Source organism: Symsagittifera roscoffensis, chromosome 2, assembly GCF_963678635.1.
Source record: "Symsagittifera roscoffensis chromosome 2, txSymRosc1.1, whole genome shotgun sequence".
NCBI lineage: Eukaryota > Metazoa > Xenacoelomorpha > Acoela > Convolutidae > Symsagittifera > Symsagittifera roscoffensis.
In genome coordinates this window covers 84,965,291-84,992,770 of record NC_087063.1, presented here as the reverse complement: position 1 = coordinate 84,992,770, position 27,480 = coordinate 84,965,291, and the positions used below count along the sequence as shown (strand labels likewise).

The window sequence follows — 27,480 nt, the reverse complement described above, 5'->3', positions numbered from 1 at the left end:
TGCTTTGGCATTTGATTAGTAATAAGCTTATACAGTTGATGCACTTTTAATTCATCATGAAAGCCGAAAAAAGCTATTTGTCTTTGAGAACTACGCTATAACAAATGAAACAAAAGAACCCTAATAATAAAATCCTCTAAAGAATTACTTCGCGAGATTTTTGAAATGCATAATTTACACGCATATTGATTTAATATATTGTAATTTATAATATGCTAAATAGTGTGGATGCCTTTTAGGAGTAATGAACGAAGCGAATTCTCTTATATTGGTTTTGGCGATTTTTTTTTCAGGAAGTCCTAATTTTGTACTCGCTTAATATTTATATTCGCGGCTTGACGTTTGATTTCTTTTTAAGTTCACTTCAATTCCTTTGCTAAAAGGAGGGCAAACTCGACGATCGAACAGAGAAAATAAAAAATTCGTGAAAAACGGGACATAGAAGTTGCACCTTAGTTTTCAAGCGCTGAAATGAACAATTTTTTGTCATGGTTGTACCGTTTTTTTTTTTCATTTACCAGAGTTAAAAATTGGACTTATGATGACAGAAATTATTATTTTTCTACAATTTAGCCGGATCAAAAATTGTTTCGAAGCGTCCTTTGGCTATTTGATCAGAGGGCGTAAGAGAGGTGTTTAAGAGTAATGAACGTTGTGAATACTTTTATATAGGTCTTGCTGATTTTTTTTTTCTTTTTTCAGGAAAACTTCTTAAAATTTGTTCAGGCTCAGTTTTGATTTTGGGCGGTTTGACTTGTGATTTCTTTTTAAGTTCAGTGCGTTTCCTTTGTTAAAATGAAGGCAAAATTCACTATCGAGAAGCAAAAAATGTAAAAGCCACGAAAAACGTGATCGACTTCTAATTTTGAAAACGGTAATTAAGTATCAGATTTCCCAAAATGGGTTAACTGTAGCAAAAAATTGTCGATCATAAAGTGTTCTACAAATTTGAAGAGCTTTAAGGCCATCTATTTTTTATCGATTTGGGTTTAAAAGTGTTCGTTGGAAAGCTAAGGATATAGGCTAGGCGCGCATGCAAATTTCTTTTCACATAAAAGTAACTTGAAACTTTGTTAAGCTCGTGGAAAGATGTTGGCTGGAAATTCAGCAAAATTTGTGTCGCTAAATGCTAAATTATGAGTCATGTTTTTTTTCTTAGTTGAGTAGTTTTTTGTACCCTTTTTCAAGCTGGAAAAATTTTGTTTGAGGGCCTAGGTGAGATTCTTAGTTTTCCAACAGACACTTTTGAGTCCAAAGTTTCAGTTGCTTCTGACGTTTACGGGACTTTTTGGAACTGAAAACACCTCTCTGACGCCCTCTGACTAAACAGCCAAAGGACGCCTTAGAAACAATTTTTACGGTTTTTTTATTAAGCTGATGCTCGGTTTACTTGTTGAAGATGATTCTTGACGTTAAGTGAGCAATTTTGGGTGATCGAACTACTCTGTTGAGATTTATTCGTTGACCGAAATGGACGAAATGTCAAAAATCAGATTAGCTTTAACTCATGTAGATATTGTTTTAGGAGCAAGAAGGGGACGAAGATGAAGACAGCTCAGAAGAGGAAGAAGAAGACGAGATGATTTCGAGTGCTGCTGCCATTGCCAGTTATCAGAACAGACAGCAGATACTGCAGCAGCAGCAACAGGCTAGGAGTGCAGCTCTAAGAACCTCCAGATCCAGGAGTCCAGTTTCATTACCATCAGTCGCATCGCAATCCGATTTGGTGTCTTCCAGTGCAGCCACTCAAAATGGACTGTCCTCCCCCTCCTCCGTTACTGATGTTACAACCACAGGACACCACGTTGAATTTCCATCATAACACACTCAGATGCTGTTTTGCTAAGTTGAAACATGGAAAAATAATAGTTATTTAATCGATTTTGTTGCTGTATTCGTTTTTCATTCCAATCAAATCAAAATTTAATGATTGTCCGCCTTACTTAAATGTGTATTGTTGCTAATCTTCTTCTTAGTGATTAGTTTATCCATATTGATTTCTTTTAATAAAGTGAAGACCTGTAGAAGCAAACAGATAGAAGTTACAAATTGAATAGTTTTCATGTGGTTAAAAGCAATCATCGTTATCCGAGTAAAAAAATTATAATCCATTAAATTCTCTAGCTTTCTTACTCAAATTTTTTAAAAACAGGTCATTACTCTTGTAATTTTGCATTAGCTTAATTCCAATCATTTTTACAAATTATCGTCAGAATTTATTTTTACATCAATTTTTTATTTGAAAAGCAACAAGCCAAACTGCTAATACTTAGTAGCCTTATCAAATGGATATTCGATGGATTTCCACAAAAGAACAAAATGACCATTTTTCTTGAAACATTTTTCTTGAAATTTTATTTTCCCGACCATTCACGAAGTGAAGCAGAGGAAATATGACAAAAATTGTTTTTTTTTGTGCAATTATAGGCGCCTGAAAAGAAATCTTAGGGGGGTAAAATGTGTTACTATTACTAAAAGCCATTCAGGCATAATTCAGTCTCAGAAAAACTTGTCTTGGTGTCGAGAAAATTTGGTTTTTTGTTCACTAGTTTTTGGCTCATTAAACACTTCAGCTTCCCTGTACTAACTAAAATTAATATTATTACGCTAGCAATACTATTTACGTCGGACAAAACGCTTGCTAGGAATAAAGGGTCCTTTCTACTTTCTATCTTAGAAAGTAAATCTAAAATTCGCTGAGAAATATTTTATTAAAAAAAGGTTAGTATGAATTTACAGCAAGTTGCCTTTTGACTCAATATTTATTTTTTACGGTGAGATTGGAGATATTTTTCTCTGAGATTGAATATTATTTTAGAGAAGGGTTGGGGTGGTTGAGGAGAGTGGTGGTGGTGGTAGAAGAGAAGTTGTTGGAATGAATTCCCGTAGTTTTGAGCTTCTATTTATACTCAGATGGGGAAATCACGCCACTTTTCGTATCAAATGAGAAGTTTCTTTTAACTTAGTATTCTTTATTCGTACCATCGTATTTTACGAGAAGAAGGTTTCGTATGCTCGTACTTTACGAGAGGAATCGTTATTATTCGTATTGAATGAGAATAGTCGTTTCAATTCTCAATGCTTAAAACGTTATACGAATTATTCCAATAGCATTTCCCTTCCTTTTGCAAGGGAATAAAAACATATTTCTTTGGTGGTGGCGGCGGCGTCACATTTTGAATCAGAACAATATAAACAAAAAAGAACATTTCCACCTGTAGATGGATGTCTCCCCTAGGCAAAAAATGTGAACACAACAGTTTTATCTCTTATTTGGATTGTAAAATCATTTAAAAAACAAAACAAGGAAAGCCGGTAACTGTGCAAATAGTGCAGAATGTTTTTGACACAGAAAAATTTTTTAAATTTTTTCGATATCGTTCGAATCACGACTGAAAGAACTGTAATATGATATATCACTCAATCCGTTCCAATAATTATTCGTGGTACCTGATTTTGCGTTGAAAGCAAAAAGAAAATTAACTAAAAAACACACCCGAATACAAAGTTCCTCCCCATTTTTCAAATAGCCGGAACAACAAACCTCGTAACGAGGTTTGTTCTTTCGAGCATCGAAAATGAGTAGGAACTTTTTATTCGGGTATGTTTGTTTTATTTTCGTTTTCCACGCAAAATCAGGTACCACCAATAATGATCGGACTGAGTTATGTGATAAATTTTATTAAAGCCCTTTTAGTCGTGATTCGACCCATAATAAAGAATTTCCAAAAAACTTCCAGGGTTGAGAAAAACCGGTTTGAATATTTTGCTTTTTCGTCTTAATTCGAGCGCATGGAGCAAGCGAGCTGGCTGACAACAGCTGAATTACGCCTAATTTTAAAGCTAAAAACTTAATTTTAAGCAAGTAAACTAGTTTTTGGAGTTTTTAGCTGCATTAAAAATTTTCTGCAACAGTTTTGAATTTTTTGAGTTTTCCAGTCATTTTCCTTCAAAATTTTTTGTTCAATTTGCGTACATTACTATTACTGTTTAATATGTCTTAATTTTTTTTTAACGTCAGATCATTTTATCTCACCAAGCAGAAAAAACTACATTCATTTGGAAATTTTTTTTTTTCTAAACCGTAGTTTTCCAAAGACTATGGTCGCAAGATTCGGTTTTCTTGCTCAGTAAACGGCTATCCTTCTTCAATTTTGAGAAAGTTTCTACCTGCAAACATTTTTCTTCCAACATGCTTTGTAGTTCATTAAACTACCTATTTCATTGCTATGTTTCCGCGGAATTTTAAAGCGCCTGATACATATCAGCTTATTTCGTGTTCATATATTATTGCCTTGTATTTAGTAAGCTAACATGCGTCTTTAGATTTCATCTGTCTTGTGTTAGTATAGGGAGGTAGCTCTCGTTGGAGAGACGGGGCCCTGTTTCCTATTCATGCTCAGAGTCAAATTAATTTTTTCGCGCTTTGAACAGCAAATAAGTAAAGACCACAAAAAACATGGTCGACGTCTGGTTTCGAAAGTGGAGTTTTATTATTGAGTTTCGCAGCTTTTCGATCCATTTTTCCGAACTTGGCTTAATTTGTTCAAAAAAGTGTCAATCATAAATTGTTCCAGAAATTCAAAAGAGCTTAAGACCATCTATGTTCTTTCTTTGAAATTCGAATCTTAAGATTTTTTCAAAAAATAAAGAACGCGAAAATTCCTCAAATATCAAAACAGAAAACTTTTGTAGCTTGCTTTCAGTGACTTACATGCTTTTAGTTTTTGCCTAGCGGTTGTTTTATACGATCAATCCATAGTTTTTTTCAAGCAAAGTACTGTTCAGTGCACAGTTTTTGTGCAAAGTTAAACAAAATAATAGTTTTTAGGGTAGTGAATTGACCGCTTTGAGCGGAAGCGGCCGCAAAAAGCGGTAAACCAGTTGAAATAAGCGAAAGCGGTGAAAGAGGAATGATTTTTGTAAAAGCGGCAGAAAAGCGCGACTCATTTTCAGAAAAGCGATTATTCACACATAACAAAATGTTGCAGAGCGATTGTCGAGTTACTTATTCTCGCCCATTGTCAGAATCAACTACCCACTTCATTTTTGGTCGACTTATCTGGAAAGCATACAAAACTTAGTTTTCAACGCACTTTCTGTGAGCCCTGACACAGGTACTGTCGAGAGACTTTTTTTTCTGGCAGCGGAAATATTCTCTCAAAAAAACGTAGTCGCTTGGGCGCAAATGTTCTCGAGAATCTTCTGTACTTTAAAGCTAATTGATTTAATTCAATTAAAATTTGTTTTCTTAAAAAGCGAGATCTATAATTTAGAAAAGCGGTATAAGCAAAAAGCGTCTTCGAAAAAAGCGGAAGCGGCGAAAAGCGACTTTTCCAGAAGCGGTCAATTCACTGTTTCAGAGACGTTTTTATATCCTTTGACGGCCCGATATTCCTCGTAAAAAGATGTTTTTCCTGCTATCCGTTGTTTTGCGGAGTGAGAAATTGGCAATTTGCTGGACCAACGTATGCGCGCTTCTATGGTTTTATTTATGCTCTCAATTATCCTTGATTTTGTGATTGTTTTTTGTTTCAAACAATTTCAAATTGAGAAACCCAAGCGGAATAAAAAATATTCTTTTGATCAAGATTTTTCAAAATAGTATAATTTTAAGGAAAAAAATAAAAAAAGAATCAAAAGCAAAGATTTTAAAAAATTATGTGGCTGTGATTGATATGTTTTTTTTTCATCGAAGTACGGATGTTAGTTTGTTAAGTCTGTTCTTTCTTTTTGGTCTCATTGAGTTCAGTGTCACTTTTCCAACTGTCTGCTCATGTTTTTCTCATTTTTAAGAGTTATTTTGTATTTGTTTGAAGTGCAGGTTTTCGTCTCGTCCAAATCCATTAGAAGGAAAATGATGTTTTTTGATTGTCTAAATTATAGTTTGAAAAAGTTTTCTCTTTTCACTAGAGTAGTTTACATGTTTTTGAAGTATTTTGAATGGGAAACAGCCAATTTTTGGCAGTTATTTAAGTTCTTTAAATTTTAATTTTACGTTCACGGTAAGCATGCGTTATCAAATAGGAACATACCTGTTTCATAGAAATTCAAATTTCTTATCTGCAATACCATTGACTTAGCAGTATGTATATGACTGTGACGAGAAAAGTGTTGAGTTCAAATCCGGCCGGGACCTGTTTCTTTTAGCATAGCCAGAAAAGTTTTCCGTATGAAACAAATTGGCATATCATTTGTCTGTTTTTTTTTCGCGCAAAAGGTTTCGACTCATGTTGCATTGGCTCAGTTGCCTCACTTGTCATTTGATGAGAGACAAAAGAGCTTATTCGTGTGTGTGCTTTCTTTGTGGGGACTTGAATGCTTTCTAGTTTTATTAGTTCAAAATTTTTAGGACAGCAATTGAATTGTTGTCCTAAAAAATTGTTGTCCTCAATGGGCGTCTGCTCATGTAAAGTCGGCTTAGCTTAATTTAGCGTGAATGTCAATTCAACGCTGGTGATTGCGTTGCTCGACATGTTTTCTCAAGTTGAACATTGTCTTATTGTCTCTCCGCTAACTTACAATGCTATGCTATGTATGCGTGGTATCGCAAGTGATGCGAAGCTCTGTTTCGCATGTTTAATTTGTTGAAATTGGTTTCCGCAAATTGGGTTTTTTATATCAACAAATTGTCAATCAGCATTGTGTTTCCAATTTTAAAAAAATGTATAATTTGATCTTGGAAGATTAAAAGGAAAGAATAGAAGAAATCAGTTGTACTTTTCTCCAGCTTCCTTTAGCTTATTGAAATTCTCAACAACTGCCTGTTGTCTTCATTTGCTGTCAACCTTTGTATGAGCGGTTGATTTCATTCAGATAATGTTGTAACTGCAAGACGCAGTCGAAATGGCGCATCTTTTGGGGAGTAAAGCGTGCATTCAAAGCTTACGCCAAGACGTATTAGATCTGCACACTACAATATCGGAATCCGTAGTCCAGTCGGGAATGCAAGTGAACGTCAAGTCCTGGAAGTATCCAGACCAGCTGGCCAGCGATGTGAACATTCTCGAACTGCTAAGCGAGCATGACTACGATGCCAATGAGGCGGAAGACAATCAGGTCTCCCACATAGTCATGTACGAGTTGGTAATTGACCGGTTAGTGTATCTTCTCCATCTGGCAACTACATTTGTGAGCCAGAGTCTGGAAACTACGGTGGCGTCATTCGGTGGGGATGTGAACAGGGAATTAAGTCGAGTTGGTTCGGCAGTTTCAAACGGACCCACCAGAGCTCAGTCGATGTCAACTGGCTTGATGGTGAAAAAGTTATGGAATAAGTTGAGCGCATTCAACCGAGTGTTTCTCGAAACACAAGAGAAAAATATAACACTAGCTGGAAATGCAGACGCATTGGAGGAAGCACTGGAAAAGGTCACTCTGGATTTTCTGGAGCTTACTCGAAATGCAAATGTCTCAAAACAGCAGCACGATGTTCAGAATGGCACTAGCGGCGGGCTCTCAGAAGTGGATGGCACGGCTTCCGAGGCAAGTTTGGTTCCTACATTGGAGTTGTACGAAAAGTATTTGGCGAAGTCAGACCGACACTCAACTTCAGTGTCTTGTCAAACTCTCCAGACTTCCTTTCTATCTTGCAATAACTGCTCCTTCCTGCAGAGGAGTCTTTTTGGCCTGTGTGATTCTTTAAATCTAGTCTGTCAGAATTATGGACTAAAATCAACCGGTAATAAGTTTCTAGCAACTAAAAACTGTGAAGTTGTCCAGACTGGGAATCTTTCAGTCACTGAAGTTGAACGTTTGAGTAACGAGTTAAACAAAGACTTAAACGCTATTCTGAAAAAATGCTGCGACCAAAATGTTAAGTTGGAAAATTTTTCGATGGAAACTTGTGACTTGAAGAAAAAGGTCGAAGATCTTGTGGATAAATTGAACAATTTTGACGTTCAGTTGAACTCAGAGCGTGAAAAAAGTCAAATTGAGATGTCAAAGTTGAATGCAGAATTTTCTGATATGAAGATGAGCTCTGACTCTACAATAGCAGAATTATCTGCAAGTCTCGCACAGCTAACAAGTACAGAAAAGAAATTGAGAAGTGAAATTGAAGAAACAAACCGCGTAAAGGATCAATTTATACTCACAGCTGAGAAAATGAAGCTTGAAAATGAAGTGTTGGAGAAAAAGTGTTCGGATTTAGCCGAAAAGTTAAGTTCTGCAGAAAATGAAATTGAAACGAAACGAAGTAAAGTCGCAGAGTTTGAGGAAGAGATTAAAAATCTGAGAGATGAAATTGAAAAGAACGAACAAGTTCTGAAGAAAGAGAAAGTTAAAAATAAAGTAAATTCGAACAGAGACGAAGAAATGATTTCAAAACAGGAAGTGTTGGTGAATCGGCTTGAAGAATTGGACGAGCAGTGTGAGAGTTTAAAGCAAGAAGTGAGTGAATTAGAAATCGAAAGAGACGAAGCAAAAGAAGAATTAGTGTCGGCCAAAAGTGACCTGAAACCGCTGCAGAAACGAGTCTCAGAACAAAGTTTGCTCATCAAAAATCTAGAGTCTGAAAACGCCTTAATAACAGAACAGATTAAAAGTTATGAGGATGAAGTGAAAACGCTGAACGTGGAAATCGACAGCCTGAAGGAAAAGCAGGATCTGCTCATTTTGTTCCCAGATTTAACGGAAGTAGATTCGAAACCGACTTCAAAGGCGCCTCAAGGTTTGGACCCTAGCGACCCAAGGTGCATTAAGTTTGAAATGGAGCAGCAAATATATTCGAATACATTGCGAATATCGAAGCTGGATGATCTAAACGCCAGTTTGAAGAGTAGTCTCTCCAGAATTGAAGCTATGATCCCCAAAAGTGAACAAAGTGCAAGTTCAGGATGTGTGAAAAGCGACAGTGCTGGTGGCGAGAGGACAGTGATTGAATCTGAAGTTCCCAAAACAGAGTTCAAAGAAAGAGTGCCTCTCATAAATGAACTGCAGATGAATTATTACAGAAGTGAATCAAAAGGCGCCCTGCCAAACCAGTCTTCGGGAAATCTCGGTGACAAGAAAGCATTTTCTGGCAGACAAAGCGAAAGTTCATCGGATGATCATGGCACTCTAAGTTATGTTGAAAGAGTGAAAAATGCCCAAATGCAATCGGAAAAGGACAGAAGTGGGGCATCTTCAAGAAGAGACCATTGTTCGCCCCTTTCAAGGCCTAAATCGGGTCGCGGGGATAGGTGGGCTTCTTCTAGCAGTTTGAAGCCTTCTTGCAGTTTCACTTGCAGTAAATGCTCAAGGTCCTTTAAGACAAACCACGAACTGCAAATGCATTCTAATTTCTGCTACTGATGTTTTAGATGTTTGGCAAAATTAGCAGCTAATTTATATCATAGTTTGTGCTTTAATTATCACCTTCATTTGTGAGAATAATGTAAATGTGTAAAGAATGTCCATAGTGTAGAATTGTTTGAATAAGAAAAATGGTCAAATTTATTAGATGTGATTACTAATGCGAAATGTAGTTTCTCTTGCTATAAGCAAGGCTGTTGTAACCGGGTACTACATTTTTTTCCGTAAATACCATCATTGTTCACTGGATGACTGAATTCGTGATCATCAACTAACATAATAATTGGGCATGTCTGCATTTGAAAATTGTCAAGTTTTTTTCCGACCATTTGAAAAATGGTGGAGGCATTTTGTATTCAGGTTTGTTTTAGTTTTTTCTTTTTGTTTTCCACGCAAAATAGCTACCAGAAATAATCATCGGAGAGAGTTGAGTAATATATCATATTAAAAAACTTATAATCGTGATTCGAACGACATTAAAAAGTTTCAAAAGTCGAGAAAAACCTGTTTGATTTTTTTGCTTTTTTTGTCTTGTTTCGAGCGAATAATGCGAGCGAACAGGCGTACAATAGCTCTTTTTAATGGCTTAAAAGCTTACAATAGCTTGATTTAAACTGTAAAGACATAGTTTTTTTTTTCGAGTAGCCTTAGTTTTTTTGTGTTGTAGCGCCTTTTTGGAATCGAAAATTCAAAAAAAAACTTTTTAAAAAATTGAAATCTTAGATAAAAATCATCGTCGTCATTAGCGATTTTGTTTTCAATTATCACAAACAAGATTAGAAGAGTTTTCAACGAATTATCTTCAGCGTTTTTTTTCACGAGCATTAAATGGGTAGCTTTCATATCGTGAAATGAAAAAGGAATTAGGAACTTATTTTATATCTGAATTTGCAATTTAAAACTACGTGTCAACTACAATTGAAAAATTAAATCCAAGTTTATTCAATTTACCATCAAACATAGCCATAGTTTCTTTTTTTGTTCAACTTGTAGATTTGATATGAGTGGAAATTCGCCGCCTGCGCGTGCCGTTCGCGTGCGAAGAGAGAAAACTGTCGAAATAAAGAAAGAAGAAGAGGCGGTTAGTCAGAATAATGGACTTGAATCTGTGACGTCATCTGTTGACAACAGCACTGCAACTTCTTCTCAGTGTGTGGTGTGTGCTGAAGATATTGTGTATTATGCAGTGGCTAACTGCACACCTTCTCACCCAGTCTGTTCCAAGTGCATTCTCAGACTTAGGTAACAAATGCCATGAAGAGAGTTATCGCTGGCTTGTTTCCAACGCCCATTCCTTCTTTTGTGCGCCCTAAGCTTTTTGATCCGACTTTCCGAAGAAAGTGACGGAATATTTGTGCTCGTGTGTTTTTGTTTCTCCAGACTTTTTGACTAGCCAGTGTTGACGGAATTTTTTTATCATCTGAAATCTATTGTTGCCCTGAGCTCAAATTTAACACGATATTTTACCTTTACCTGTGATTCTTTTTCACTAAAGTTATGTGGCTTTAAAGATTGCCAATTTGGGACAAATAACGCGCGATATATTTCGTGCCAGTGCTGATTTAATTTATCCGGACAAAACGAAAAGAATTTGAATTTTAGAATTGAGTTAGTTAACTTTGGAAAAAATATGATGAAACAAAACTTGCCTAGACTTTTAGCAGAACTATCCTGGTGCAATTTATTTTGCGAAATGCGAGACCAAAATTTTACCCCAAAACCGATCATTTGTAGATGAGAAATTACGCTAGAACTACCGGATCAATTGCTAATTACACAAGCAAAGCTTGTGCGATATTACGAACTCACTTTTTTTCCAACTTAAGTCGCAATTATTAGTGCTCTTTTTGAAAGTACTCTTTTATTGCAGTATATGCATAAGATCAATAACCAGCGATTAAGTACAGCAAATGCTAAGGATATTAACACACACTATTGTATTACAAATAGCACTTTAGCTTCAAGGTATTATGGTTCTGTAGCGTAGAGTTAGGGAAGGAGACTCGTAACAAAATAAGAGGATTCGAATCTAAGCGGGGTCGGATGTTTTTAATGAACTTTTTCGTATACTAGTTAAGATGCGTCCGCTCTATAAATGGAGGAATATTAGTTGTTAAATTTCTTTTTCAAATTGACTGGTACTGCTAACGCGTCATAATTGGCTTGCATCCATTAGTAATTATGTTGACTCATAATTGGAGTGCGTCACTTAAGAAATTTTGTAGACTCAAAGTCTTACGCATTCAGTTTTTCCCAGTAGCGTTGTCGGTCATATTTTTGCTTGCGTATGCGAAGTGCAACTTCGCCTCTGTGTAAAATTGTACAAAGTGAGCTTTTTGTATAGCCAAACAAAGTTTAACTAGAGTATAACCTTTTAAAATGGGTATAAACATTTTTATTTTCGTTTGGTAGCCAAGTTTTCGTTTGATAGCCAGAAAGTGTCATTTTTACTATATAAAACAGAACTTTTTTATTTAAAAAACAATTTTAAAATGTTTTGCTCAAGTTTTTTTTGATGTTATACGCCTCTTATATCTTGTTGGGATACACAAGAGGTTCATTTGATCCGGTAGTTCTGGTGTAATTAATCATTAACTGAAACAAGCCAAAACTGATAGCTTTTTTCGGGTAAAATTTTAGGTCAAATTTTGCAAAATAGATTGCGCTATAATAATTCTGCTAAGATTTTAAGCAAGTTTTTATTCGTCTGTTTTTTGTCAAAAAACTAACTCAATTTGAGAAAACGCATTTTAAGTTTTCTTCGTTGTCCGGATAATTTTAATCAGCATTGTAATAGAGCGTAAGCGGAGATTTAACCCATCTTAGAAATCGTTCCGTTCCAATTTGAAGAATTGAGGCATGCTGTTTAGTTCATTTTATACTCTGCGATTCGCAAAACATATCACTTTGTATTTGTGATACCGTGTGGGGTGATGATTTTCAAATCTTGATTGATATTTTTTATATTTCATCATCTATTATATATTTAAAAGCGGGCTTCACTATCTCGCCATGGTTAAGCGTTTTCAACGTGTTTTTTTGCATGTTTAACAAAAAAATTACTGCACGTTTAAGCTATATCTTATATTGCAATAGTTCAGGTTTTTTTTTCGATTTTCCAGTTTAAATTCAGTTTTTATTTCGTCAAAATTGAAATTAGCAAACCAATAGTGGGATGTTGTCAGGGTTTTCCCAGGTTTTGCGACTCTGGCCTCCATATATGAATAAATAAATCCTTTTAGCTTACGAGATACAGAAGTTTTCGAGATTTTTATAAAATTTCTAGAAATTTTGATTTAAAAAATAAAATTCATTTTTTGAAAGTCTCACCCTGTAGTTGTGTGCTGTCATGGTACCTTAAGGGGTTGCGAATCTTGACTGCAATTGTCACTTCTCAGTTTTTGTAGTTTTTGAGATATGACGTTTTTTATGATTTTTTTCATAAACTTCAAAACAACTCACATTTTAAAAAATTCCAAATGTGAAGATCTCAATCCTGTTGTTGGAAACTGTGGGGGTACTCTCAGGGATTGAGAATCTTGCCTCTGAATATGACTGCGCAAATCTTTGTAGTTTTCGTAATATGACATTTTTAGGATTTTTTCCGAGAACTTACATATAGAAATAGAACATCTTTTTCGAGAACTTAGATAAAAAGAAATTTCACAAAATTTGAAGTTTTCATATTTATAGCGAGTTTATCTCAGGGTACTCTAAGGAGTTGCGAATTTTGTCTATGACAGCTCAAAACCTTTTAGTTTTCCAGATATGACATTTATTGTGATTTTTTTTCAAAAAAATTTCAGAAATCTTAAATTTGATTTTCTCCCAAAATTTTGAAGTTCACAAGTCTGTATAAGGGTCTGTCAGAGTAGTCTCAGTTTCTCAGGAGATGTGAATTTTGCCTCCAAATATGACAGCTCAAAATCTTTTAGTTTTTCAGATATGATGTTTTTTGTGATTTTTTCAAAAAAAACTTCAGAAAACTTAAGTTTAATTTTCTCTGAAAATTTTCAAGTTACCATGTCTGTAGTAGGGTCTGTCCGAGTAGTCTCAGGTTCTCAGGAGCTGCGAATTTTGCCTCCAAATATGACCGCTCAAAAACTCTTAGTTTCAGAAAACTCAAATTACAAAACAATTCACAAAATTTAAATTCACAACCCTGTAGTTGTGTGCTGTCAGAGTACTGTCAACGATTGCGAATATTGCCTTCAAATAAGACTGCTCAAAACTTGGTAGTTTTTGAGGTGTGACGTTTTTTCTGGTTTTAAAAAATATCTTTTTTTAGAAAACATAACTTTGAAGTTACTCAAATTTGAATTTCCCAGCGTTGTAGTTGGGTACTATAAGATTACTGTGTTGTTAAAAATGACTTGTTAAAAATTCGAAGCACCGGAGGTGCGTTACACGCTAGTTTTTTTTAAAAGATAACACCAGTAGATAGTTTTTGAAATGCAGTCGGAATATTCAGGGCATCGCCCTGATACGAGCAGTCTTGTTTGAAACATGCATAATATGGACTGAGAAGCATTGCGGCCTATCGAATAAAATGAAGTTATGTTGGTTGAACCATTGAATATAATGGCTTTTTGCAGCTAGGGTTAACATGGTTTTTTGAAACAGTGAAAGTTTCCAAAACGTGTCTGAAAAGTCAAGCGTTCTATCATTTATCTGCTTTGTTTCATTTGATGAATGTGTAGTGTTGTATTGGGTGAATGTATTGGAGTGTATTGTGTGTAGGTATCTGCAGAAGGACAGTCGGTGTCCTGTGTGCAGGAGTGAGATAGTGTGGGTGCTGTTCGCCAAGAGAGTGCTGCCGGACTGGGACCAGAACTGCATCGCCAATGCCACAGACCACAACCAGTGCATCCTACAAATGGTAACACACACTTTGTATTAATCAGTTGCTCCTAATTGGATAGATCTTTTTATTTATTTGCTCCCTTATTGCACTAGGGCGGCCATTTCCTTGTTAGGTTTGGACGACAATTAAGATAAGGCCAACCAATAGGAATGCGAGAAGGTTCACTGCTGAGAAATACAAACTCAATCAAATTAAGCATAATATAGACATTAAAACGGAAGTACTGCCTTGTTTGGGCGACAACAATTTTCAGGGAAGCCAATTCCTTACTAGGTATCGAAGGGGAGCAAATAATTAACAATATCCCCTAATTATTCAGTAAGGAAGTTGGCTGATGTTTTCTGTTTCTAGTTGTGGTTAACACGCTCAATCCTCAATTCTGCATTCCATTTTTTTCTTTTTTGGCAATTCAAAAGCGCTTTTTTAACCATTATAACATCAATACATGCTAATTATAATAAGAAAAAAACCAAAAATTTTTACTCAAACTTTACTTTTTGTCGCTAGAATAAAGAACGGATATTTGTGCTCACCTGGTTTTTTTCCGGACAAATTTCGACTTCTTAGCTATATCATCTGAAAGCCATTGTTGTCTTCCAAAAAGCAAAAGATACTTCAGCTGCAACAATTTTTTAAAATAAATGTATAAGCTTTGAATATTGCCCATTTGGACTGTTAGGCACAAAAATTTGCGCGAAATTTTTAGTTTTCTATAACGCGTAGAAGAAGACTATAACGCGTGGAATTGCGTATAGGAAGAAATCTTTCAATAATAGGGGAAAAAAATCATTTTTTTAAAATAATTTAAAATTGGAAATACAACCTTTTGCAAATCGGATTACTTGACTGGAAAAATGAGATCTAAAGTGAGATTTGAGATGTGAGTAGTGACTGTGCAGTGTGGATGTGTTTGGTTGTGCTAGAAAGAGAAGTACTTCGAGGTGGATGAGACGTTCAAGATAGTGTTCGACTCGAGGGAGAACTACGAGGAGTTCCTCCATCTCACCACCATCAGGTGCAAACTGTGTGAGAAGACTCTGAGGAGTGAGGAGGAGCTGAAGACACATCTGAGGAAGATGCACGAGACCAAGTTGTGTGAGATATGTCTGGTCCACATCAAGAGATTCCCCACAGAATATGTCTACTACGACAGGTGGGGCAAGGCAATGAATTGAACACGGGGGGGGGGGGGTAGTTAGTAAGTCCCTCAAGACCTGAACTTGCAAAAGATTGAACGTGCTGTTACTGAACAGAAATTGTTTAGAATGCGGAAACTATTCATTAAAAGGGGATTGCGAATGAACAGAGTGACAAAAATTGAGGGAAATTACTTGATAATTGAGGTGTCTTTTATCAGATAGATAAATAGATGCTCTCACAAAGAGTTTTGAGGTCATTCGAGATACTTTGTCAATTTTTTTCACGTGTTAGAGTCGGACTGGTTCGATGCAATTAAATTCAACATTGGGTAGTGTGATTTTAGAACATATAAGCTTACTTGCTTAGAGCGCAGCTGGCCGTTCATAATAAGACAGGGGATAAGGAAACTCTGGGCCAGAAGGGACACCCTCTGTGTGAGTTCTGTCAGAAGAGGTTCCTCGATCCGGAGGAGCTGGAGACGCACCAGAGGAGGGAGCACTACTACTGCCACTTCTGTGCAGACCAGGGATTCGTGGACTTCTTCCCAGACCCCTACTTCCTCAAAAGACACTACAAGGCAAAACAAATCCTTTCTAATCCATTGCCATTTCTTCATTTCTTTTTGCAATAGATTTCCAGGTAGCTTTAGGCTTGGCTATAGGCTTTTTAGCAATGATGGTAACTGTTTTTCCTGAAGTTCATTTCATGTTTTCATAGTCTAAAGTTATTTTATTCTAGCTTATTAGAGCTCTTCCAGCCGCAATTCAACACAAATGGAATATTTTTTCTAAAACTTTGCGTGTAAGTTTTATGGTCACACTTGCGATAAGCAAGGGTGTTGCAATCGGGTACTAGACTTTTTTCCCTTAAACAACTTTGTTCACAGCACTCATTTCATATCTCCTGGACTCCTTCATTTTCTGACATGCTCAAGTTCTTGAAAATTGAAATAAAACTACTATAGTTTTAAGTAATTAGGTAAAGCCCGTCTCAGATTGTTATTACTTTTTCAAAAATTTTCTCAATCTTTTTTCGGGTTCGTGCTTTTCGTCCTAGTTTCTGTCGGTTCATTTTCCGTTTTTTTAAACACCATTTTTATATGATAGGGTTTTCCTTGGGCTTAGTTTGTAGACCATGTGTTTGTTCCAATTCAATCAGTTTTTTTCTACTTTAAATGGAAGTTCAGTAATTTGTAAATTTACCAAGTCTGATATTGGCTTTTTTTTCATTTTTTTGTTTCTTTTTCCAAATATTTAAACAGCTTCAGTTTTTGTTGTAGCAGCTCATTCAACTTATATTGCATAATTTTGAGGTCAAATATATTTGCATGCGATTATCTGTTTCAGAAAGTTGTTTTCGGCTCAAACAGGTCTCGACCCAAAAATATGTCGACGCTTGGTAATGATTTTCAATTCTTTGTTAGGCTGTTTATGAACTTCTTTCTATACAACTAAGTAAATTTTTTTACTTCATTTTCAGAATTTTATCTGCATTGCAAGTGTTGCGAAGCTCGGCTTCGCCTCAGTGTACAATATTTCCGGTGGGCCATTCAGACACCCCTCCCTACCTCCCCACCCCCTCAAAAGAAAATCAATATTCTAAAGGGAAAGGGTCTAAATGGGAGACAATTCGGGCTGACATGATGTCAGATTACTTAACTTAGGGGAGTTTCCCTTCTCTCCCCCCCCCTTAATACGCAACTGGCCATATCTGATCATGAATATTATGTGAGCTGACTTGGCCGAGTGGGTAAAACGCACGGCTGTTAATACGAGTGTCTTGTGTTCGAATCACTCTTGGGTGCTGTCGGAGGGTTTCCGATGTCATCCGTCTCCTCAAGATGGGAACGGCTACGACAAACTGGATGACTAATTCCCTCTCCATGATGCTCATATGTTTAAAATCAAGTTGCTCTCAATATTTTTTTGTTGATGAAGCAGCAATCGTTTTTCAAATGGTATTTATGGATGCATGAGAAATTAATTGAGTTCGAATGGAGATGAACTGTTTGGTTTCTGTTGTAGAGTGAGCACATTCTGTGTGAGGAGGGAGACTGTGCGAGTGACTATGGCTTCTTCACCTCTGTCTTCAACAACGACGTCGACTACCAGGTCAGCTCACCTCCTTAATTCCTTACTTCAGCAAATATTAGTGCAAATAGTCATTTTTTGCCGCTTCGAAGGTTTTCTCTTCTGTCAAATTCGAATTTTCAAGTTCAAGTTGCTTATAGGCGTCATCTATGAAAGAAACTGCAGAAAACTTTAATAAAATTCTTCAGCTATGAAATTAAGTTCTCAGTATGAAAAATGTTCAGTAACAATCGATACAGAAGAAGAATTTCTACTTCAAAAAATTACTATCAACGTATTTACAGTAAGTCGAAACTGAGATAGGACAGCTGACGAACCCATTGGGGTTACTAGGTGCTGCTCTAACATGAAAGAAACTGCTGAAAACTATCAGCTATGATAATAAAATTCAGTATGAAAAATGTTCAGTAACAATTTATACAGAAGAAGAATTTCTACTTCAAAAAATTACAAGCAAGATATTTACAGTAATTTGAAACTCAGAAAGGACAGCTGGCAAACCCCTTGGGATTACTGGGTGCTGCCCTAATATGAAAAGCGCATTAAATAAAAAAATAAGTAAAAGTTAAAACTAGGAAAAAGAGACAAATAAAAAAATCTAAACGTTCATTTCTTGCTAGAGTCTATTTATTCACAGAAAGCTTTCTTCTGACATTGCAGCTAGAGCCTTACACAGTATTTTAACTATGAGTTTTTTCTTTAACATTTGCTATAGTCTAATTCGAGCAAAGACAATTTAATTGCTTTAGAAAACGGTTTTGTGTGTTGAAATTCTGAAAAGTCGCTTGTCGTAGAACCTAATAGCCAGTTCAATTACAAAAGTTGAACTTAATCACTTAGCTGTTACTGCTTCTACTAACTGTGTCCCATCGCCTAGAGACTTCATAACACCAATAGATTTGACTGTGGACTAAATGTTCAGTAGACACCTAACTGAGCCCATGCGGCAGTAACGAGTGAACAAGTCCAAGTATGGTTTTCTAGTCGCATCGAGCGGCTAGAAAACCAAGTTCAAGTGATGAAATGATATGCAAAACATGAGGACATTATCCTTGTTTACATTGTCTCTTTTGCGGTCAACTAAATGGCAAAAATAAATCTAATTAGATCTTCTTTAATTAAGATAAATATGTCTCTGGCAAAGCAAGGCTCTGGACATCCGAAAAAGAAAAATTACAAAGTTCTGCGGGTACCAGGTTATTTTGTCGAAGTAAATTGATTGCTGCTCAAGTAAGTGATGCTCTTTGAATCTTGCTTTTGTGATTTGGTTTTTCAAAAGTTTCAAGCTAGCTTGGTTTGTCGCACAGAAAGAAAATTCAATCTGTTCAAATTTTCCAAAAACTCTGAGTGAAGTCCTGAAAAAAATCGTAAAACAAATTTCAACAACTCGTTTATATGACATATCATCAAGTGTACTTTAAATTATAAAGAAAACGCATCTACAAAATCATTGCTAAGAGTCTGTCACAAGAAAAAGTCATTGTATATAGTCAGTCAGGCAGGACAGAGTTCTGATTGTTTTCTTCTTTACTTATTGGATCAAGTTTATCAAAACAGTCACAAAAAAACAATTTAACCATAAGTTGCTTGAAAGATAGTTTTAGAGAACAGATGTTCTTCACCTTTTGAAATGCTAGTAAAATGGGATCATCAATTATATAAACAGCATAAGTGGTATTTTTTGGTTTCTAGGTTTGTTTTTTAATCTAAAACATGGCAACTATAGTAAAGTTTTTGTTGCAGTTGCAAAACAACCTATCGTTTTTCTTACTTGAGGTGCCCGAAGACAGGCTCTAGCAGCCCAATGGTGTCCGATCAATCTGGATGTTTGTAAATGAGTAAATATTAGATAACTTTTCAATGTTTAGGATAACTTAGATTGGAAACAATGTATGATTACATTATAAATATTTCTAGGCTCATAGATTGCGAGAACACGGGAAGAGTTACTCTAAGAAGATCAGAGACCAGCTGAAGCAGATCCCACTCGCATTTGAAACTCCTTACTCTCGCAACAGTGGAGCAGCAGGTTCAAGTTCAGACTCAAGGCCAAGTAGACATCAGCGAGGAGGTGGGGGCAGAGGAGGAGGAGGAGGAGGGGACGGCGGGGTGTCTGAGAGGGGGTTGGGATCCCGCTCGGGCCAGAGTGGAGGAGAGTATTATGGGGGCATGGATGACAGGAGGGGACAGCAGGGGGGGTCTCAACAGTTCATGAGTCACAGTCGCCAACAGAACCAGAGACAAAATCAGAATCAGAGTGCCAACAGAAACAGGTTGGCCCACGTTAAAACAATCAAAACAATGATCACTTGAAAAAGTTCACGATAAGTAAGTTTTTTTATTGACTAAGAAAACGTGTTTGAGTTTATTTTTTCTTGTCTTGTCTCCGCAAAACACATGGCTGGATTTTATTGCTGAATGACGTTGAAGTTTGCTTGCTGCGTTGATATTCACCACAGTCTTAGCGCAAACTAAACTATACTTTGGTTTACTCTCTCAGGTACGGGGGAGGCAGAGATCGAGATCGAGATCGCCGAGGGGGAGACGAGGACAGAGGGTATTACAGTGGGAGTTCTAACTCTCAGCAAATGGCATGTTCCCCACCCAAAGTAGATCTGAACATACCTCCCTCGGAGCGAGGCTTCTTCGAGGTCCCCTCCAAACCCCCCCGTGCAGAGGGAGTGCCCCTCTCTGAACAACACAAATTGACAACCACTATTGCCACTGCTGTTGAGAAACATGGTGCGTTTTCATCTTCATCTTTAGCGAATCAACAGAGTGCAAACAATCAAAATGGTGCTTCTCGAGTGAATGGAGAGTTGAGTTCAGTTGGTGCTACCGATGGTCCAAATCAAAACATGGAGGAAGACTTTCCAGGTAAGAGAGTCGATTGTTTCGCGCACTGTTTTCTCGAGAAATATTAGTGGCAAACAAAATGATTTGGCGGAATGTAGAGGTGCACGCTTTTTCCATGAAGCGAAAGACCAGCAAGCACTTGTTAGGGTTGGAATCCCGGCGGATACTACACCTTCCCGTTGAAAAGTTGTCGAACAATTCTGTTGGAGATTGTGCGAATAGTTTTTTGTTCTGGCGTGCGAACGGGAAACTTCAATTATTTTGTTTGAAAACTTAGATTATTTTGCTTGTAATCAGATCTTCCGAATACGACTAAAAAGAGTACTAATTTCTGGGGAGGCTTTGACTCGAACACGATGAAGGGCATTGACAGACTGCAGGAGACCCACTTCCCCGCCCTGCCCCAGTCAGACAACCCAATTAAGAAGAGCAAGATGAAGAAGACGAACAACACACAATTACAGTCACACAGTGCTAACATGCAGGCAAGTCCAAACCAATTTCTTTTCCTATTCTTTTGTGCAGATGAGAAGACCAACCTTACGAAGTCTAGACACTTGAACAGGGCGTGTTTTTTTTGGAAAAAAAAAGGTTCACAATTTGATCACTTTCAAATTTGTTTGATTCAGATAACATAACATGTGCATATAATTAAATCATTCAACAAAAAATATCTGTCAAAACAAATCATAAATAAATATACTACTAAAACCGGAACTTACGTCATGTCATGTATTTGTTTGCGTACATGTTATATTGTGTATTAGGTTGAATTTCACTGTTATAGAACTAATATTATGTTGTCTTGAATGTGGCAGTGGTGTTGTCCAATTTCCGTAATTTACGGGCAAATACTTAATTTTTTAGACGTCAAGTGAAAAAAGGTTTTTGTAGTCGACCAATCGGCTATTTTTTTTTAAGTTTGACGGCTAGTTCTATAACCTGCTGTCGATATTATTAATACATTTGCAGAAATTTTCCTTTTCTTAGTAAGGTATTGGTATAAATAAGTGACAATTCTGGTATAGTTTTTGATAAATTACTGACTTTTACACAGCACAGCGGAAAACTTAAGTTTCCATCTGCAAAACGTCCGTTTCAATGCCCAGCTGAACGGCCTCGCTACAGAAAGCTTCAAGTGTCCCTTTACCGCTGTAAAATTAGCTGTTTAATCTGAATAAATTGCTGTATTTATGAATAAGCTCAAAGCGTTGTTATTTAACTAAGCAAACTACAGTGCTGATTTGAATTAACCGGACAAAACGCGTTAAACTTGAAATTTAAAACCGGTTTTTCTCAAATTGGGTTGAGCTTAGGTGAAAACTTATGAAAACAAAACTTGCTTAGAATTTTAGCAGAATTAATATGGTGTAATTTGTTTTGCGAATTTCGGGTCCGAAATTTTACCCCAAAAATGGGTCTTTTTGGCTTTTCGTAGTTAATCAAAAATTACCTTACGTAGCCCAACAAACTATAAGAAGGGTATTTTCTCCAAAAAAATGCAAATTGTTTAAAAATTGTTTTTAAATAAAAAAGTTGGTATTTTATATAGTAAAAATGTCATTTTTTGTCTATCAAACAAAAATAAATTATTTTATACAATATTTTGGAGAATATACTCTTCTTAAAGTTTGTTGAGCTACGTAAGGGGCTCATTTTGATATAGTTATGTCTGTGATCGACTGGGTATTTGTGGCGTAATTTTTGATTAACTACGAAAAGCCAAAAAGACCCATTTTTGGGGTAAAATTTCGGACCCGAAATTCGCAAAACAAATTACACCATATTAATTCTGCTAAAATTCTAAGCAAGTTTTGTTTTCATAAGTTTTCACCTAAGCTCAACCCAATTTGAGAAAAACCGGTTTTAAATTTCAAGTTTAACGCGTTTTGTCCGGTTAATTTAAAGCAGCACTGTATAATCAACCAATGTCGGTAGCCGTTGTTGTTCTTTTTTGATTTTCCAGTTCGACTTTTTTGATTTTCCAGTGCCATTCAACGAAGACAACACTTTAAAGTAGGTCATCTTTTTTTCAGAATTTACTTATATATTATTTCCTTCTAAAACTAAATATCACTCAACATGTACGTATAACTAAAATTTTTCGACAATAAGAATTTTCTCTCAAAACAAATCATTACACTTGCGAAGCTAGTGTGGTAATACGAACCTTCTTTTTTTTAACCTAAGTCGCAAATATTGGTGCCACTTTAGGGGCACTTTTACAGCTTTTTGATAGCATGGGCTTTGACATTCGAATAGTTATACATTAACACAGTTGATGCATTTTTAATTCATCAAATGAACTGAAATAAGCTATTTGTTTCAAACAACATTACAATAATAAAAACTCGATTTCAGAAACTTTTTAACTTAATATATCTGGCAATTTTTTGAAATGCATAATTTATACATAATGTGGCTTTATGCTTTGCAATATGTTACATGCAAAGTTAGTGTGGATGCCTTCAGTTTGTTATATTCCAATTTATTATTTGCAAAATTGGGTCTGTTTGTATTTGGTGCTGAATCGCATTGGCAATTTGTTTGCATATGTAGCTGCTATATTATATGTTTGTCGGTTGTTAAGCTTGAGTGGCCGAGGGGTTAGTGCATGAGACTCAAAATCCAAAATCTCTTGATTGCAGTAGGTCGTAGATTCGAATCCTACACAGCCGAGTTTTTGCTAATTCGAGGCTTATTTATACTTTTTCTTATTTAAATTGATAGAGCTGTTTTTGGTCGTTTTCTCGCAAGTGTTTGCGAAGCGCAGCTTCGCTTCTGTGTAATTGAATTCTACTGACAAAAAGGGAACTTGCATTGCATTTGTCTGCGTGCTTATTGGATTAGATTGCATTTCACAGGTTTAGATTTTTTTTTCACTTCTATGACTAACTGTAGATTTTCTTAATGCATTTGCCAAAACCTTCCTTTTATTAGTTTGATTTTAATTTAAGTAAACAATTCAGTTAAGTTCTGGGTTAATTGGGATAATTGACTGGCTTCGACGCAACATAGTGGCTGACCTTAGTTTGGATCTGGAAACTGAACAGACAGCATTAAAATTGCAATAATGGCTGTGAAAAGTTGAATTTTGTTGAATCTAAATGTGATAAAACTAAGCTGCGAAGACTAAGCAACCAAAGATATACTGGGTAGTTATATATTTGTATCTTGTCCTATTTCCTTGCGCCATTTTTTGTTTTGTTTGAGTTCGAAATGGCAGATGAATCTAGAAATACGCTAAATATTTGCACTCAGATCTTTTCTTCAAATAGTAATCATTTCTGGTAAGACCATCGGTTATGTTTTGTTTTCTGCCTAAAAAAATGTTATTTTCTTTTTCGGTGCAATCAAATTCATCTGGTTCTCCCTAAAAAATGTAGGTTCATTTTAGGAAAATTACATTGCGTCAAAGCGTTATTTTAGATGAAGCTTATACCATACAATCGTCGGCATATTGTATCAAATTAAATTTATTAGGCTTGCCATTAGAAAGCGTTATCAAAGCGGAATCTAGACTTATTCTGCCTACTTGCTCACTTTCATGAAACTTCAAATTTAACTACCGGGTACTAGTTACTGTCATGCTATATTTTAGAAATCAACCTACTAAGTGTATAATTATAGAGTTTTGAATTTTCTAGTGATGGTTTTTCGGCTTCATGGTTGTCGACTTAAGTTCTGTTGGTTTAGTCTCCAAATTATGTAGTCTACTTTGCATACGCTAATTATACAGCTATCGTGGATCCTTTGTTGGGGTTACATGAAATTTTTTCCCTAAATGTTTCATTTTGACGAAAATGTTTGGCCGATCTTCAGCTTATTGGAAGCTTCAATTCTGCCGGCTTATTCACTGATTTTTCCCCTTAAAATGTCCGGTAGTGCTTTTAAGATAAGTGAGACTCTGGTAACAATTATTGTAATGCCGAAATTCAACTCCTCTAGGACCTCTATGAAAACTTGAATAATAAGCATTTTTTGTTTTTTATTCTTTCTCTTTTTCAACTTCCTTATAAGCCAAGCGAAGCGTAGTGTATTATTACGAAGAATTTTTTCTAACCTAAGTCGCAAATAAAAGTGCTCATTGGTGGCACTTTTGGTATATTTCAATTTAATCATACTTAATCTTATTTTAGCATAAACAATTTAATAGCATATGTTGCTGCTTAATTTTTGGGTGGTGTTAGGTCCTGTTAAAAAAACCTGTATTCTAAAAGTGTATGGAATTTGTTGTTTTTCGTTTTGTTTGCGACGCTTTGGAAATTTTTTGCACTTATCGCCGTAATATATATTTTTCCAAAAACTACTGAACCGATTTTAGAAAAAAAAATGGTCGCAATGGGAAAACCGGCTGCTCTTCTATGTGCCTGCTTTTTTTCTAGTCTTTTTTCATTTTACCTCACGTTCTACGGCCTCCGAAAGTTTCAGTAGGGGGAATGTAGGCCTATTTGTTTTGAATTTTTCATTTTCTCAAATATTAAATGCACGAATCGGAGATGGTTTGGATCAAAAATTTATTTATGGGTATTTCCCTTTCTCATGTGGCTGTTCCCGAAATTCGGCGGAAAACAGTTATGGCCTGAAACAAGCCAATTTACTGAGATTTTGGTTAATTTTAAAAACTTCACTTTTCTCAAAAACTACCCTGCCAAATCCGAAATTAAGAGTTCAACCGAAAGAAAAAATCAGTTTTGCGAATATTACATTCAATAGCGGCTATGCATAGCGTTTTGAAAAAAAATTATGGCCTTAGAAATGTCCAAATTTTGAAATTTCGCCGATTTCAAAAACTAACCTGCTGATTCTGAGGCTGATAGTTCATTAGAACTAGAATGGTGCTGAGATATTCCTTGCGTATTATGTTTTGCCCCATTTTTTGCTAGAAAGGGTGATACGGATTTCGCAAACGTTCAGTTTTAAATTTTTTGTTTTGAAGAAGTTTTGTCACTAATTCTCGAAAACTAATAGCCAAATCTGTTATTGAGGGTTCAATCTAAAAAATCAGGGTTCGGAAATCTTCAATCTAAAAATTAGGGTGCTGAAAGCAGAGGCGGTTCCCATGCCCTAATTTGTGGTTTGTGGATTTAAGAAAAACCAAATTGATGATCGAAAAAAAATGAATTTTTGATCGGTTTTTGTAATCTTTTTCTTTTTTTTTCGAAAACTACCGAGCCAAATATGAGATAAAGGCTTCCATTGAAACGGTGTATAAGCTAATGTAAGCCTGCTCGAGCGAGTAAGCAGGATTGCATTAGCTTATTTGCTTAATTTAAGCCTTAAAAATTGAACTTTCCTCGATTGAAGTTCAATTTTCCTCGATTGGGAAAAAATGTTGACTAATTACAAAAATTAAATTTTTTTTGTTTTTCTTGTTTATCTTCAAAAATTGTTTTCGAATTTGCATATTTTACAATGACGGACGAAAATGCTTTAGCAGTACTTTTTAGCCCAGATTCCTTTATTACACCACGCCGAAAAAAACGACGGTTATGTGAAAAATAATTTTGTAATTTTTCAAGACTGGTCGGAACATTCTGTGCTACTTGCACAGTAACCGGCTATCCTTGTTTTCTTTTCTGATTAATTCAAGAAAGAACTTCGTTGGACTCCTGATGTACCTTGCTTTATAGTGAAATCAAATTTCATAGTGTTTCTTAACACTTTTAGCCTGGTGTAACGAATACACCTGGGACGGCAAAGGTTCTATGTTCGAATATGACCAGGACCAGTTTTTCTCAAGTGGTAAAAATTCCGGATCAAAAATTTCGGCCTGTTTTCTCTGCTTATGCGTTGTCGGCTTAGTTGCCACATCTAAGAATCGTTTATTTTAGCTGTAAACAGTTCTCGCTGCAGTTGCTTTTAGCATTTTAAAAATCTGGCTAAATTGAAATTGGCTTTTCACGTGGGTTGTAATTTTAGCTGCTCAATTTGTTAAAATTTTCCTTTTTTTTCGTCTTTTCCATCGACCTTATAAATTTTGGCCTAGTTACACAAGCAAAGTTTGTGTGATAGTATGAACTCTTTTTTTCCAACCTAAATCGCCAATATTGTTGCGACAAAGTGTTCATTTTGAAAGTGTTCATTTTGATCAATAACAGCTATCAAGTACAGCCAATGCAAAGAATATTAACACAGATTATTATATAACAAATAGCAGTTTAACTTCAAAGTGTCATGGATCTGTAGCGTAGTGTTAGGGAAGGAGACCCGTTACGAAATAAGAAGGTTCGAACCTGGGCAAGATCGGATGTTTTAAATGAACTTTTTAGTATACCAGTTAAAATGCTTACACGCTATGAATTGAGGCATGTTAGTTGGTAAATTTCTTTTTTTGCAATTTGACTGGTGCTGCTAATGAGTCATAATTGGCTTGCGTCACCTACCAGTTTTGTAGACTCATAATTGGCGTGCGTCATTTAAGAAGTTTTCTTGACTCAAAGTTTTACTCGTTCAGTTTTTTCCAGTAGCGTTATTGGTCATTTTTTTGCTTTTGTATGTGAACTGCAACTTCACATCTGAGTTGAAATTGACTAAGTGGCTTTTTATTGCGTCGTTACGCTCGAAAAAAAAAGATTTTGTGAGCGTGCGAGCTCTGAGGGGAAAAGGGACCTGGCATTTTATATATGATGAGTTTTTCTGAATTTCTTTTCTGCATGAGTTTCTGCTCAAGTATTTTCGACTTTGTTACTGCTCGGTTATTTTAAGTTCAAATCTAATCAACCATCTGGCTTGGAAGTAAAACAACAGTTTTAGATAGCAATGGCTTGCGGTTAGAATCCGGCGGGCCCTTTTTTTTGCAAACAAAGAGTTTTTGTGCTTTGTCGGACTTTCGTGCGTATGTTTGTTTTTGTCGGCTTGGTTCCCGTAGCTCGATGGTTCAACTTTATTTCTAGTTTCTGTAACCCTTATGCTTGAGACGATAAAGCCCCGGAGTTCGATTCCTGTTTGAGACCTGTTTTTCTTGCACATAGAAACTTTTGGCTAATTTAGAGTATTGTCTGTCTGCTTTTTTTGTCTGCTCAGTTCAGCAGAAAGGAATGTTTTGAAAACTTGCCTTCCTTATAGCATTCCCAAAGCTCTTTGTAGAGTTTCTAATGGTGCAGGCAATTTTGATCTGGATATTTTGGACTTTGTTGCAATTTTTTTTTTGTCAAAAACGATTTTTAAGTTCTTTTTTCATTTTTTTTTCAGTTTGATTTTAATCATAGTCCTTCATATTTATATCGCAAGTTG

General features: G+C 35.9%; 4 protein-coding genes across 4 annotated transcripts in view; all 4 read left to right on the top strand.

Annotated features, from left to right (window-relative positions):
- Positions 1 to 1,894, top strand: part of LOC134840729 (uncharacterized) — a 28,606-nt gene extending 26,712 nt beyond the window's left edge. The window contains exon 10 of the mRNA XM_063856740.1: positions 1,526 to 1,894. Within this exon, the coding sequence (XP_063712810.1) occupies positions 1,526 to 1,822 (297 nt within the window). The 3' untranslated portion in view covers positions 1,823 to 1,894. The remainder of the gene's footprint in view (positions 1 to 1,525) is intronic.
- Positions 1 to 27,480, top strand: part of LOC134840032 (nucleoplasmin-like protein ANO39) — a 254,422-nt gene that overhangs the window by 26,712 nt on the left and 200,230 nt on the right. The gene's annotated exons all lie outside the window — the stretch shown is intronic.
- Positions 6,821 to 9,437, top strand: LOC134840722 (coiled-coil domain-containing protein 157-like). Its single transcript, XM_063856725.1, has one exon. It carries the CDS (start codon positions 6,847 to 6,849, stop codon positions 9,292 to 9,294), a length of 2,448 nt encoding a protein of 815 aa, XP_063712795.1. The 5' UTR covers positions 6,821 to 6,846; the 3' UTR covers positions 9,295 to 9,437.
- LOC134840721 (E3 ubiquitin-protein ligase ZNF598-like) overlaps positions 10,291 to 27,480 on the top strand; it is a 32,344-nt gene continuing 15,154 nt past the window's right edge. The window contains exons 1-8 of the mRNA XM_063856724.1: positions 10,291 to 10,536; positions 14,035 to 14,173; positions 15,082 to 15,311; positions 15,665 to 15,875; positions 17,323 to 17,409; positions 19,306 to 19,661; positions 19,889 to 20,265; positions 20,542 to 20,729. Of these exons, the coding sequence (XP_063712794.1) occupies positions 10,295 to 10,536; positions 14,035 to 14,173; positions 15,082 to 15,311; positions 15,665 to 15,875; positions 17,323 to 17,409; positions 19,306 to 19,661; positions 19,889 to 20,265; positions 20,542 to 20,729 (1,830 nt within the window). The 5' untranslated portion in view covers positions 10,291 to 10,294. The remainder of the gene's footprint in view (positions 10,537 to 14,034; positions 14,174 to 15,081; positions 15,312 to 15,664; positions 15,876 to 17,322; positions 17,410 to 19,305; positions 19,662 to 19,888; positions 20,266 to 20,541; positions 20,730 to 27,480) is intronic.

Bases quoted from the DNA above. Each gene is read 5' to 3' on its own strand.
- LOC134840722 (XM_063856725.1), top strand. From the start codon at position 6,847: ATGGCGCATCTTTTGGGGAGTAAAGCGTGCATTCAAAGCTTACGCCAA.